The 15,927-nt window shown below is 43.4% G+C and overlaps 1 protein-coding gene across 2 annotated transcripts in view; it reads right to left on the bottom strand.

Annotated features, from left to right (window-relative positions):
• The window catches only part of arb2a (ARB2 cotranscriptional regulator A), a 176,937-nt gene that overhangs the window by 77,700 nt on the left and 83,310 nt on the right, over positions 1-15,927 (bottom strand). For both annotated transcript variants that reach the window (XM_030061156.1, XM_030061155.1), the window contains exon 8: positions 14,231-14,350. In XM_030061156.1, the coding sequence (XP_029917016.1) occupies positions 14,231-14,350 (120 nt within the window). The remainder of the gene's footprint in view (positions 1-14,230; positions 14,351-15,927) is intronic.

Here is a 15,927-nt window from a genome sequence, read left to right as displayed (position 1 = left end):
GACACAGGCGCGCAGATTCAGACAAAACACACGCACACAAACACAAACACACACATCCGAGAGAGAGAGAGAGGAGTAACAAAGGACAGGCAGTGCCCCCTAGTGTTTTCATCAAAGAGAAATCAAACCAAATCAACTAACCATCACCCTGAGCAAAGCCACAAAAAAAGAAAAGACAGAAAAAATTGATACAGAGAGGGGAGCTAGGAGGAAAGAATGGGGGCAATGAGAGTGGGATGTGTGTGTGTGTGTGTGTGGGGGGGGGGGGGGGGGGGGGGGGGGGGGGTAGCGAGAGGTGAAGAGGTTGGATTCATGGGGGATGTGGCATCACATGTGAAAGGCAGGGGGAGGGGAGAGGGTGAGTAGGGTGAGAGAGAGAGAGAATGGGGGGTGATGGGAAGAACGATGGAAGAAAGAAGGAAGGAAGGAGGGAAAGGGATGGAAGAAGGTTTGGGGGATGGTGGTGCAATCGAGGATGGTGGCTGGTGTTGCGTGGGGGGGGTCAAAAGAAGTCTGACATGGCCAAGATGGTTTTAATGTGTGAGGCAGAGAGAGAGAGAGAGAGAGAGAGAGAGAGAGAGAGAGAGAGAGAGAGAGAGATGCAGGCAGGCCATGCATGAAAGCGGATGTCAGAGGAGTCCGGAGGAATCGTTGAGTGTGAAGCCATCTAATAGGAAGGACGAATATACAGTATGAGACAGGGACACACACACACTCACACACACACACCATCACACAATCACACACATACTGAATTACTGAAGCCACCCGATGTGGCCCGGTAACTGATTTGAACATGAACCACAAACTAATGAGTGACATGACGGCGGCTAGAGAAATGAAAAGCGAGCGTACCGGAATACATAAAAGTCGGAGGCAGAAATGCACACTCATGCCTGAAGACAGGGGCATTTATACGCAAACATGCACATGAGGTAAAACTTTCAAAGAGTTAATAATAATAAAAAAAAACAAAAAAAAACTGTGTGAATGTGTATGTGTTTATTTTACTCGGACAGTGCATCCACCCTCATATTCCCACCATGAAACAAGGCCCGCACTTCAGTGAGTTCCGCATTCAGCTCCAAGCCAGCTACGACATCAAAGGCTGCACCATGCCAGGAGTCTCTCATTCTCCCTGCTTCTTCCCTTCCCTCTCTCTCTCTCTCCCTTCCTTTCGCTCTTTCATAACCTCCACCGTATTTCACAGCACATAAAGCCTTAAAATGGCACATAAAACAGTTCATCTCTTTTCAGTGTCAGCTTTCCAGGCTTAAAAAATTAAATATGTTTTACCGCAGGTACATAACTAAAACACACCCCTGGAAAAAAACTGCCATAAAGGATTCCAACTATGCTTCCTATAGGTATTGGAGGCTATAGAGTTGGGTATACATCAGCTGAATAGCCAATATGGGGTACTGTGAGCCCGAAGTGCAGGAAATATGAAGTGACTGAGAAACTGTGGCATTACCTGGTTTTCCTCAGCCACCTAAGGCTTTCGTGTTTTAACATAGGAGATATGTGTATGAAATAAACCACAATCTACAGGTGATGCACTGACGCTGAAAAATTTTCTGTCAAATAAACAGAATGCTGTGACCCTGGTGAGGAGGTTTTGGAGTAGGCAAGGCAAGGCAACACCATAGCATACCAACTCTGCATTCAATGAACTTTAAAAAGCGAGTGAAAGACATAAAGCACAGAGTGAAGGAGGTGGGCATGGATAGAAATGCAGAGTTTGAAAGAGGAAAGGGTGGTAAAAAAAAAAAAAAAAAAGGGGGAGAGAAGATGAGAGAAACAGAGGCTGAGGAGACGGAGAGGGTTTAAACCTCAACCCCACAGTCACCGAGTTCACTGACATTTGCACCGGGATCCGCCTTTGCTGTTCCTCACAGCCTTTCAAAAGCACCACTTTCTCTCCTTTCAGTTCCTAAGACTTATTCTCCCTTCTACATTTGGCATAGAATGAACCATTCAAAGTCTTGAGGGTAGCAAGAAGAAAAAAGAGAGGGAGAGAGAGAGAGACACACACAGAAAACCAAAATAGATTGAATGTTTTGAGGGCGAGTGGCAACCCCATATGTCCTCAAGATTCCTCTCCTATATTGTATGCATTCTTATGGCAGAATTAACGAGATGGGAGGAGGGGGGGGAATGACATTTGACAAGCGGTTCATTTGAGCTGTCAATGCGTCATCTTCAGCACATTCAAATCTCACGTCAAGCGCTTCTGTTGCCTCTCTAGTGAAGGTGACCTGGGTCGTAACCAGCTGACACACCCTGACACAGCAGGTGAAAGCGTGGAGATACAACGGTGGGAACAGCGCACAGGAAAGGCAGATCGGTGGCAATGAAAGGAAAGTTAGCGCGAAAGGACAGCAGGGAGGAGAAAAGGAATATTTCACCATTTCTAATGCATTAGGCAGCACAAAATGGAAACAAACGACGGTACTTTTTAAAGTCCACAATTAAGAAAACAACAGCTGTTTTGCAGAGTAAATCATCTAGATGTATGACATTACAAATGATGAATATTGGGTGACATATTTTATATATTGTACACTGGATATGAATTCTTACTAAGCAGAAATGTAAAAAAAAAAAAAAAAAAAAGTAAAAAAAAAAAAAAAAACTTGTTGAAAAGAAGATTGTTGAAAAAGTTATAAAATATGAAAACGGTGTGAAGGAGACAGAAACAAGTGAGGTCAATTCCAAGTGAGTGATCAGGGAGAGACAGCAAGAAGGAAACGGGTGGGAAGGGCCAATATGAAGCTGAGGTGAAGACAGGATGAGAAAAAAGAAAGCGAGTGAATTTGAAGTGAGGGACAGCAGTATAGAAAATATACACAGCGGGGGTCAATGAGCAGTGATCAAGATAGAAGAAGTTTGTAGATAGTGACAGAGGGGTCAAGAAAGCGTGGAGAGAGACGGAGAGGAGACAGCAGGAGGATGGCCGGAGAAGCTCAAAGAGAAGTGAGATGCAAAGAAAAAAAGAGAAACGGTGGATTCTTCTGTAATAAAAACACGGGACAAGGGACAGAGAGAGGGACAGGGTGAGCGAAGACGAGTTCGGTGTTAAATTACGAAAGATTAGACAATGAAAGAGATGGACAAAGAGAAAAATGGACAGCAGTAACCAATGGGTATTAAAGAGAGAGAGAAAGAAGAGAGGTCTGGAGCAGAGGAGAGGGGTGAGAGGGAGAGTTCGCCTCTGAGCCGATGAGGCGAGCGGGAATGAGAGAGCGAGCGAGACAAAGCGGGAGACCGGTCTCATACAACAGAACAAAGAGAAGAGGTGCAGCATGGGAGTCTGAGCCGTGCGCCGCCACTGACGCCACGTTGGATAACAGCCGCACACAACGGCACCTACGCACAAAATCCACATCCACGCATGCACACACACATACACTGTCCAAGTAAACACGTTAGCCTTTGCGCAGTAGCGAATGGAGGCATAAATGGTATATTCGCCTCTTTTGGAGGTATTTTATTGAAATTTGCCTAATGGCAGGGTCACAGTTTTCCCATCTCGGTACAAAAGAGTTTTTACATCCTCAGCTACCAAAAAACTGCACATATGCAATATTATGAGAGAAATAATGCAAAGACACCTATGATCAGACATAAATACACTACTATGTCATATACATGCTTACACTCCATCTTAACAATCCTTTAGTCTCATATTCATGTTGACACCTTGTTTTCCCTAAAAGTGAAAAAATCTACCAGTGGGAGGGGATAATCTCACTTGTTTCCTATGCTAATCAATTTGTTTCCCCGAATTATTTTGAATAGAGTCATTTTCCTGATAGGAGTGGGATGATCTGCCTTGTTCTGGCTTGTTTCCACATATTTATACATATTCCCAAAGAAATTTTGAAGCAAGTGCAACTGTACTTAAAACAAGTGGGATTATCTCATCCCACTGGTAGATTGTGAACGTTATTTTAAGAAAAATATGATTTTTTAACACTGAATGAGACTAAATGGCATGTTAAGATGCAGACTTTTTGCAGTGTATACTACACCAGGTACATATTTGCCATGACAGTTTTAAAAGTGCAGAGATGGTGATGAATATCTATATGTTCCTATGCAAAAAAAAAAAAAAAAAAAAAAAAAAAAAAAAGAGCTTTGGTAGAGATTTGGTATCAGAGAGCACAGTTAACCCAACCCTTAGCTCGGCAAATCAAGATGGCATCCTCTCTGACCCACTGAATAAGGAGAGAGAAGGAAGCTGGTCGGAATAGCTACGAGGCAAACGGTGCTGGTGCAAGAAAATAAGAGTGAGAGAGGGAACGAGCGAGGGAAGGAAAAAAAAAACAAACTCAAGCCAAAGACAGCGCAGGGAGAGGAGAAGTCTCTTTCCAGCACATTGTTACAGGGCCAGGGTTGAAATAGAGGGTGAGGAGGAAGAGGAGGGGCAGAGGGCCGCTGTTCGATTTTAGCTGCAAGCTCTGATGATACTCCTGGTTTCAGGTTGGAGTGGAGGAGATGCTAGCTTGTCTGTGTGTGTGTGTGTGTGTGTGTGTGTATGTGAGAGAGAATGCTGTTGTGTCTGTTTCATTGTACGCCAGATTATGTGCATATATGCATGTGTTTACTCCTGTAAAAGCAGCACATTTCATCGTACCACATTTGCTTACTTAGGCAGCCAACTCCAGGAGGCACACACAGCGAAGAGAGCGATGAAACAGAGGTGGCAGGGTGAAAGAGGTATTCTACCTTTCTCAGCTTAAGTGTCAAAAAAGACAGGAAGAGTGTGAAACATTATTAAGATATTGGCTGTAAAGTTTTCCTTCTACACCCCCCACACCCCGGTTTCCCCTTCTCCCTTGCTCTCTCTTCCTCTCCTCCCTCACTCCCTCTCGCTCTCGCTCTCTTCCTCCGGCAGGTCTGATATGCCGGCGCTGCAGCTGAACTCTGGGTAGCACTGTCTCCGGGAAAAAACAAAGTGATCAATGTGAGAAGGCACGGGGCGCTCATGGACAGGCCAATCAATGGTGGAAAGAACCTTGCCCAGGGCCTTATGCAAATGGAAGCACGTCCCGTAACCTCGGGAGCGAACATGCGCACTAGATCAATGGGACGAGGGTAGAACCTTACAGCAAGATCAGCCTCAGCCAGTAAATATGTAATGATGAATCCCTCAAGATTTAACTGAACTCAAATGAACTTAAACTAGCTCAGCTTCCTATATCACAAGGCGGCAAAAAATGAGTGTGTTTCTGTGTGTGTGTGTGTGTGTGTGTGGGAAGGGTGGGCAGAGGGGATGGGAGAGCAGAGACACACAAAAAAAAAAAAGCCTTTGCAAAATGATGCATTGAGTATGGATGGATTTTTTACTTCCTTTTCATTGGAAGACAAAAAAGAGGAGAAGAAAAAGGTGAGAGGAGAATTATGAATAGTCACCTCAACAATACTTGTTTGAGATGTAATGATTTTCAATTACATTGCCATGGCAACGTTGGTGTGTTTTGAGGAACGAAGGAGGAGAGTTGGTAACCGTGACGACCCGGTGAAAGCTTGTTGAACCCTTCAAAACTAGGGATGGGTGGACTGGAGACAGGATAATGGAAACCACTCATTATGAACAACTGCCATTTACTAATGATCTAAATATACTGGAATTTGAGACTGTTAGGTATCATAGACCAAAAGACTTGAGAAATAAACTTTATTGGTGGTGTAAGAGGTAAGCATGATGATGGGACAATGAAGATAAATAGATGTTGCTGCAGAGGTAACTTTCACAGTAAGCAGACAATGAAAAAGATCAACTTAGAAAAGCTGGGCATAAAGAAAGGTACACTGGGGAGTGCTGAAAAAAAATCTAATCTAGAGAAAACAATCTAGAGAAAGAGAGAGAGAAGAAAGAGAAATGCCAAAGGAGAAAGACAGAGACTGAGAAAATTGTGAGCTAATGATGGAAACCACAAGGTAAGGCAGCAGTACTGAAGAGTATTGACCTTCTTTGTGTCATGGCCGGGGGTGAGAGCCGCTGTTCCATGTCTGCCTCTGGGCTGCTCAGAACACCATATGAGAGGTCGATCGAGACAGAAAACAGATACCCCCAAGATTTCAAATATTGAAAAGCGTGAAAGGAGACGTGATGCACTGAGATGGCCTTGGTCATTTTATGTCACCACTAACCTTTGGAGTAACAGATTACTTAAAGGGAACAACAGAGTTACAGAAACAGGCAATGGATTGAAAAGAGGAAATATGTCTCAAGCTTTGCAGAGAGGTTCAAGATGATGTTAGAGTTAGAGTTAGTTAACGTTAAAGACTGGACACGAGGTGAATCACCCTCCAGTAAACTGATACAGAACAGTCTGATCAGTCTGATGAACAGTACCCGTATGCAAAGCAACAACATCCAGTCCATGACCTGAGAGCTTGATTGTCCAGCAACAGCGAAACAATTAAGCAAAATCAAATTAATAATGACTGTAATCACGAAATGCACCAAGCAGCAAAAATGTCAGGATCTCTCACAGCAAATCAATTTCCTCAGATGTTGAGGGAATAGCAAAGGAGAAAGAGTGGGAAAAAAAAAAAGTATTTTCAAAAAACCCTCACCAACACTGCAAATGTAATCTAGAAACCAAAGATGCTCCTGAAACACTGAGAGAGACACCAACAAAGGTGAGAATAATGGCGATGTATTGAAGGGAATACTTCACAAAGCCTATTGTGCGAATATCCTTTTCAGGCAGCAAACCCGCTGTAATTTGGTCTGCGTCATCTGCCTCTAGTCACAATGCAGCACTACAGCTTTGAAATGGATGGCAAATGAAGGCCATTTGTACATAATCACAGCAGATAGAAGAATTCAGCGGGCCTACAATGCGTTGTTGAGGTGAAGAGAAAGACCTTGGTCTATCTTTGTGACAGCCAGCGGAGCTAAGGTTTGGGGAGGGAGGTCTTTTTTTTCCAGAAACAAGCAAATCAATTCAAATCAAATCAGCTTGCTAGCCCTGACATTTAAACAGTTCAATTTACATCTTTATGTTAAGAGGAGAGCCGTTCTCTAAGATGCCTATTCATTCACAAAGAAATTAGACGTCTATATTTCAGCCGCTTAATAGAGCAAATATGCTGTGGCCATACTGAGGAAGAAACACTGTCTTTTCATGGTGTACAAAGGGCTAGGCATTGTCTGTCATTACAAGCGGAGCACAAAAACACAGAGAGGGATAATATACATAATATAGACAGCACTGGAAAACAGGACCTTGCATGATATGCATGCATTAGCACATACGCGCACACTAAAGTGTGTATAAACACGTGCACAAGTGCAGACACACACACACACACACACACACACACACACATGCAGACACAGACACACACATATACACAGACACACATGCACACTCTTTCTCAGTAGTGATGGTGTATGTGCTGGGGGCTGCTGTCCTGCTGTGCAGGCTGGCAGGCACTTTTGTCATGGTGGTCCTTTTGTTTCACATCAAACAAAACGCCACAGCTTTGCATACGGCTCCACTAATTTCTGCTAGTGTGCCCCGGCCATTTATCATCGCCTCTCACCCTCTCCTCCTCTCCTCCCCTAACGTGGCTCTGATAGCTGCTCTCCACCAAGCTGTTCTGCTCAGGACGATACAGGCTTCTCCAGGCTACAGCTGACACACACGGGTGTGTGCACACGCATGCACAAACACACATACACACAATAATTCAGACACTCAGGCAAACACAGTAATACAGCATGCATGCACACACAGACAAACAAACATAGACATACTCTCACACAGACACTCACATGAAAATGCACAACTACTGCACCGCTTGCAGCCCGCCAGCTATGGAGAACCTTGAGATAAAAACAAACCTTCTCTTCATCCCCTCCAGAAGCAATAGACAGACTAGCACTCAGATTTTCACAGGCCGCCGAGACGTGCATACAACATTAGACGAGAGGCTTTTCAGAGCCTGCTTATGGACGTCTTCAGAGCTGGGATGATTTTGTCAACAAATTGAAGTGATTTTCGCTTGTGTGTTGATGAACTCAGGTGAAGGTTGTACAGGTCCTTGAAGACAACAGCATATACCTATAACTTCGTCTGACACAGTTTAAAACCGCTGAAGTGCTGGAGTTCACAAGAAACATTACACTGGTGAAGTTCAAGACAAAAAAAAAAAAGCCAGTGAAAAATAAGAACACTGGAGGATACTGGTAATGCTGTGTGCAGTTTCGCAGCGCGAGCGCCGTTATGAATTTGTACGTCTGAGCTCTAACACAGTTGTAAGTGCCAACAGTATACGTGTCAAAAACACCAGACACAAGCACTGTAAGTCTCAGGGAAAAAAAAAAAGTAAGTATGACATTGCAAAGGTGCACTACAACAACAGCGATGAGGAAAAATGTGCTTTTTTTTTTTTGTCCGAGGGTAGATATATCACTTCATACAGTTTATCCTGTGGTTTGACTTGCCATCCATGTACATATTTGTGATTTCCCCGAGGCATGCCGTAGGAGAGAGCAGGGTAAGGATTGGCAGAGTGTTTGCACAGCACCATGTGTTCTGAGGGCTGTTACCATGCCAGTCATGGAGCTGTACAGACCACTGCCAGACCCAGAGTCCTGCACAGGGGGCATAGTTGGCACCGCCACTGCCCTCAGGGTCACCAGAGCTGGGAGAGGGGGGAATGAGGAGGATGAAAGAGGACATGACGATATGAATGGTGGATTTTTCAGTGGGGGGATATTCTTGCGGGGTTAGGGTGGTAGAGGGCAGGTAAGGATACCAGCCGGGCTGAACCAAAGTGATGAAGGAATGAGGAGCAAGAAGACAGATGAGAAAAAAAAAAGTTTTGATTGCACGGAGAAAGGGTGATGAGATTGTTAGGAGCACTATTCCAAGTGTCGAGCCATGAAATCTCGAAGAAAATATAACTATAACAGTAACTTTAACTTTGTTGTTGATCTGATTAGGTGCGTGCGATACATGCAGCAAAATTGCCACCCAAACGGTTTACATCTGTCACGAAACGCGTTCACAACAGACCAAAATATGCTTACTGTTGTTTTTGCATCTTCAAATGCCATAAAACATCAAAACTTCTAATTTAGTGTCAGGATGCCATATCACGACAGAAAAATCGAATCACTTTCTCATCTCCAACCCATATAAAAAAAAAAAAAAAAAAAAAAATTATTAAAAAACCCCGAACTTCTCCAACTCAGACTGATTCACCCAACGATGCATCGTCTTTCTCATCCTCCACACACTGGTATAGCACTGAAGTCCACAGGGAGAGAAGAAATCCTCCATATCTCCATATCTATGTCTCTCTCACCTCAAGCATCTCTTCCCACATCTGACACCCAGCCACAACACACACAGACGCACACACATGCGCGTGCAAACACACACACACACATGCAACCAAGAAAGACAGAGGGAGAACTAGCTATATTCATTATAGATTGAAGCAGATGGCACTGTACAAAGATGATATTCTGCAAGCATATACGTATGTGGCGTGTGCGCAGAGGAGACTTAAATCTGTAATCGTGTTTTTGAGACCGTTGTGGTGGCTGGCTGGTTGTCTGGTTGGCACCCACACATTTGCGTACTGGGAGACAGATGCATTCTTACATAAGACCTTATATAATGCTGCCCTGTCCTATCCAATAAGAGCGCTCCTTTTTCACTCGGAGAGCAGGAAGGTTAGCACGGGTTAGACCCCCCCCCACGCTTCCAACGCCACCACCACCACCACTTCCACTTCCACCCTCAACCCCCACTCCCCCACCTCACCCCTGGCAACAGAGGAAGATGAAAAGACAGGCTGAGCAGAGGGAGCGATGGAAGGCAGGGCCCTCTCTGTATCTTTCTCTCCCCATGGTCCCTTTTTGCTCTCTCTGGTTCGTTCTGGGGTGAGATTTTGTCCTCAGGTGAAGAAGGGATAATGCAGACCTGGAGAGGACCTAAAGTAGCATGGCCAGTGTGTGTGTGTGTGTATGTGTGTGTGTGTGTGTATTGTGTACAGCAGAGAGAGAGAGTGGGAGAAGCAGTCAGACCATAGATGAAAGCGGATGTCAGAGAAGTCCAGAGAGTCTGCAAGAGACAGAGCAAGACAAAACAGTGAATGGAGATGGATGGATCCTGTGATAGCTAACAAATGACATACAGGGCAACGGGGGGAAAAGGTAACGGGTGAAGCCAAGAGTGAGCGAGCGGGTGCCCTCCTCTCTGCGGCACGAGCCACCCTCTCTTTCTCTCTCTCTCTCTCTCTCATTCAAAGGCAGTTAGCTACTCTTTGATATATCTATAATTAGTCAGTACACACTGTGAAGTGTTTTAAAAGAAATCAAATTGCAATGAAACACTTGAGCGCTCCAAACAGGGGCTAACATGCTCCGGAGCAAGGGGAGCGAGCAGGAGAAATTAATGGTGGGCTTTTTTGATGTGCTTGATCAGAAATGTATTTATTAACTGCAAAGGGGAGTAGTAATTAACCCACAGACAGCTTGTTTTCTCTGGGCCTGCTCATGTGTCAAACGGTTCATCCCGCAAGGCTCTGCTCTCCACTCACTTGGTCATGCGCACACACCTCCCATCCCTTCCCGCTGGACCACTTTCTCCTCAATTAAATGGTGTGTGTGTGTCTGCGTGTGTGTGTGTGTGAGAGAGAGAGAGAGAGAGAGAGTGAAAGCGAGAGTGAGTGTATGCATGTGTGAGCGAGCACAAAAACACAGAAGTAACAAGTAAGAAATGTATACTGGTTGCTTTAAATCCCATGTGTATATTTATGTGGTGCTGCTGTAAAGTGTACCGCTGTAGCGCAGAGAAGTTTGAGAGTGTTTGGATAAAAAGCCAAACAGCCTGGAGTAGACTATGGGATGTGAACGATGCCCCTAAACAAAATCTATAGAGCGAGAGAAGCTAGAGATTCTCCTCAAAATTGGCGTGATTAATTGGGATAGAGCACCTGCGTCTCTCTCTAGACAAAGTTGCTGAGGGGTACAGGTGAGCAAACTGTGTGTGTTTGTGTAAAAAGGTTCCAGAGGTTGTAAAAAGGTGAAGGAGTTTCAGCAGGATACCAAAGAAACCTGGGAAAGTGGTGAGGGAAACCTGACAATGACATATTCTGACACCCTGTCGCTTAAAGCAAGCACAAGGATCTCTGAAGTCTCTGTTTTGTTGTTATCTTCCCCATACTGCATCCACAATATGTTACGTATTTATATATGCACATACATGAGTGTTTTTAAGAGGGTTTCCGTGTGACAAGGACATCACATAAAAGCAAGCAGTTAGAACCTCGTTGAGGCCTTTACAGTGGGGGAGAGGCAGGGAGGGAGAGAGAATGCGCGAAAAAGACTGAAGGAAACAGAGAGAGACAGAGAGATACAAATAAAGAGAATAGTGAGTCTTCGTCACACAGTGAGAAAGCCCAGGAGATTGTGAGGCTGTCACGGACAAAACACTGCATGAATATTTAGCAGCCAAATTAAAATTACAAAATACTAAACAAAAAAAGAGTAGGTGAAGGAAAAAGAAAGAAAATAAAATATTCCTGAAATCACCAGTGGGACAAGTGCCCACCTTTAATCCCCCACTAGCCGTATCCTCATTCTCCCGCCTCCCTCCTCCTCCCCTTCTTAAGAAAAGAGGAAAGATATGTCCTAAATAATATGGGTTGTGGTGATTCTAGCAGTTAATCCTTCAGATCAAGGAACCAGCAGACTGGCACTGTTACCAAGCTGTCAGATCATAGAGAGGAATGCAAGCACAACATGCACAGCATGATAGCTAATAGCAATATAGTCCTATGTAGTTAACAGTATTTTAAAGAGTAACACAGCTAGCAAAGTGTGTTAGCACCAAGCCTAGCGTGGAATACTGCTGCTTTCAAGTGCTCTTTGGCAGCTCACAGGCATTTCAGAAGTCACAAATACAACTTGTTGCACACTCAAGAGCTTTTTTTTTGGAAAAAAGAATAGATCCTGTAATCGGTGTATTTTTAGCGGGACTTTTTTATTCTTCTTAAATTAAGCTGCAGCAAGCTACTGCACTGTATTAGTGTACAGTGCATCAGTCGGATGGAGAAATGTGTACTAGATGTTTAATCAATATTTCAGTTATTTCTCAGCCAACAGTTGCTTTGTATTTGTTTAGATATTGCGGAGAAATATTAAGGAACTGTAGGCTTAATACGACAACCAGCAGCTGTCTCTGAAACACCAAGATAGCAAATCATAAATGTTGAGACATAAATGAATGAATAATAGCATGAATAAAAGTACTTTTTTTTCTACAGAGGGTCAAACAGCATCAAAAAATGAAGTGTATCACCCAGCTTTCCCTGTTGCATCTCCTACTTTGTTGGGTTGTTCTTTGCACTCAGCCAATTTAGTTGTGACAGCAAATGCCTGTACAACCGTGGATGCCTTCATTGCCTAATATAGATCAACAAAATAACCACAGATTGCAGCCAATCTGTGACTTGAAGCAGACCAGTACACGCATACCATCCATACCATCCATCCATACCATGTTGCAGGCATAAACAGTACTTTAGATTCAATGCTAACACAAGCGGCATAATGCCTTTGCAGTCTAGCAGTGCAAACAGAAACATCCCCACTGTCTTTGCAACAAGACTTCAGAATGATACATTTTAACACTCAAAAACTGGCGAGCTGTCTCAGTGATAAAACTGTGATAAGATTTTTTTTTAAATTCAGAAAAAATATATAAAATACAATTACATAGGGTGCCCATATTTTAATGAAACATTGTTTTAGTTATTGTTATGTGTGTGTGCATAAATTTCAGTTGTTAATCCCACATAAATCATTAATTATTACAGAAATGTGTGATGGCTAATGAAAAAGCACTGCCTACGATCTACGCCTGTGTGCCAAAAGGTGTGCTTTTCTCCGCCCTACGGTGGCATGTGTGGAATACATTCAGCTTTTCCTTGCGGCCCCTGATTGGTTGACACTGCACGCCAAAAATAACTGGATCTGGAGCGGAAAAAATGTACGCCCAAGCATTTCCGTCCAGCTGATGATTACCCTCAGTACCTTGGACAGCTCCCACAATCATGGCCCTTGCAGGATCAGCACCTTAACAGCCGTTGTGACACTTTATAATTTGTAATGTTAAAAAGGTCCGACAGTTTCAAATTTAAGCTACTCAATACTATTAACGCCACAATGTGTCCACTGTTCTGAAGTCTTTTTTTTTTTTTTTTTTTTTTTTCAAATTCTGTTGTGAGTTTGAAATGATAAGTATCCTCACCACAAAAGATGTTAAAATTTGCCTGGTCTGTGCTGCAGGAAAGGGGCCCACTCAGTGTTAGCTGCCGGGGGGGCTCAGATGTTTGGCAAGACAGTATTGGCTACCTGAGCACTGGAGCTGTATTCTTATGTAACTCAAATCATTAAAACACAATGAAAGGGATGGTCAATAGTATACTGTGATGCCATAGCTAAACTAAAGACCAGAAATAGAAAATACCTCAGAAATACCTCAGAAGCTTTCATATAACCTGCAGAAAGCACACTGTAGACCCATTTATCGAAACGGTACAGTTACTGCACAAAGCCAAGAGGCTGACCAAACTTTTCTTTTCACCCTCCCCTGTGCACCATTAATTCCTTCAAATCCGCCTCCCTCCCACCGTCTTTCAACCTATCCCCTCTCTCTCTTAAGGCTTGGGGATCTGCATGCTCTCCAGCACAGTTTAACAGTACCACTGTTGTTGTTTTTGCCATCCCTCCATTTTTTTTTATCATCCCTCTCTTTTACCCTCTTTTTCTCCTGTTCTTGATGTGAAGAGGAGGTGGATAGCGCCCAAGGACAGGGATGAACCAGATTGTTTACAGAAGCAGCACTTTCTCGAAGAAACTAAATGCTATTTATTTTTAATCGTTCCACCATGTTTCACACAGTATCACTCCGTTGTCTCCCTCCCTGAGGTGACCAGTGCTTGAAATCTGTGTGTGAACAAGGAGTTTTTTCGCACATGCACGTTTGTGTGTATGTGTGTGTTATTATGTAGCTTTGCATACATGAATCTCTGTGAGTGTGCATGAGGGAGAGAATATGTTTTTTTGCTCACAGGAATGTGTGAATATGTAGTATTGCTCACATGAATCTGGGGGCGTGTGTGTTTTTTCTGTGTGTGTCGGTGTGTTTGTGGGAGGTAGGGGGGACAAGTGGAAAACTAAAACACTCACCAGCTCAACGAAAGACAGCCCTCCATAGCTGTGAGCCATGATGAAGACATTCTTGGCTGCAGCTTTGGACACAAAGTGGTCCCACACGTATAGCACGTGTTCCTCAGAGGAAGCATTTTCCTGCAACACAAAAAAGTAGAGACTCCATTGTTATATGCATAAAAAAAGATTGATAGAAACCCAGAAAAAAATATAGTTATGCAAGAAGAAATATATAGAGGGATGAAAATGCAGCCGAAGAAGGAGAGACATCAATAAACAGAGTTATCAAACTCTTCGAAATTTAAAGTTACAGCATCAAAACGAGCACCCCAGGGCCAGCCAAAAACAGAGGGGTAAAAAAAGAAAAACAAAGTGGTGGTGGCCAGGGGTGGTTTCTATAAAGAGCCACACTTCAGGAGATCAATAAGTCTTGCATATTGCAAATGCCCTAAATGTAAAACTCAATAGGCTGGGTGACGTAACGTTTAAATCTTAATTTGTACCCCGTTGCCGGATCGATGGCCCATCTATACGCCAGTAGAGGCATAATGGGAAGACACAAGGGGAAGGTCAGAGGAAAAACCAACAGAGAGGAGACATGCACACACATATACAAAACACACAGGTATACTGGTGCATTCATGCATGCGCTCAAAAATACACACAAACGAGCACACATACGTTGCATCTCTCACTTGCATCCACATGTCCATACATGTGTATGTACGCACACACACACACACACACACATGCAGAAGCCATATTTAATTAACCAGAGATCCTGGGCTGGAAAGAACAATAGCAAAAGTAGATGCGAGAAAAGGGCATTCATTAATGAACTTGTGACATTGATTCCAGACTTTGATTTCCTATCAAAGTGTCTGGTTCACAATAGAAATCAACAATACCTTCCCACATGCGGTTACACTGTACATGGAGCCTGGTCGACTCCATAATAGAGCATACCACATTGTGTTATGATAGCACCATTCTAGATGCAAACATTCTCATATTCTCTCTCTCACACACACAGACCTACACACACACACACACACACACACACACACATCTATACGTATACACATATATACAGTTTAATTAGCATACAGATGTATATGAAGAAGAATATCTTGAGATAAACAAACACACGGCCTATAGAGGATGGAACCTCATCTGTTAATTGAGTGTCAAATTGTTCTGTCAGACTCCAAAACAAATAATTAGTGATATGACTTAAAGGACAGGAGAGGTGCCTTAAGAGACTATGCTGCTAATTTCCATAAATGTGTTTGCTTTTCACAAAGTTTCACAGTATACTATCACAGGAAGATAATTACTTCACTATGTCCTTTCCTAAAGGTGGTAATTGAGGAGATGGTTTAAAAGGCAAGTATTAAAAAAAAAGAGAGAATATGGTCCAAAGTTTTAGAAGAAAGTGAGGTGGCTTGTGATATGATTAAGTGTTTTTACTTGTGTGTATCGCTGTGTGTGCGTGCGTGTGTGTGTGTGTGTGTGTGTGTGTGTGTGTGTGTGTGTGTGTGTGTATCTGGGTTTGTGTGCACATGTACTATTTGATGATGTGCTGATGTGTGTTTTTGTTACTGTGTTTGTCTAGAGGTAAATTAACCTGTCAGAGTGTTTGTGTTTACTGCTAGATTAGCATGAGGGGGTTGTAGTGTCAGCACCCACCTCCATCCACAGAGTGTGATGCAACA

Source organism: Myripristis murdjan, chromosome 9, assembly GCF_902150065.1.
Source record: "Myripristis murdjan chromosome 9, fMyrMur1.1, whole genome shotgun sequence".
Lineage (NCBI taxonomy): Eukaryota > Metazoa > Chordata > Actinopteri > Holocentriformes > Holocentridae > Myripristis > Myripristis murdjan.
This window is presented reverse-complemented; position numbering and strand designations above follow the sequence as displayed.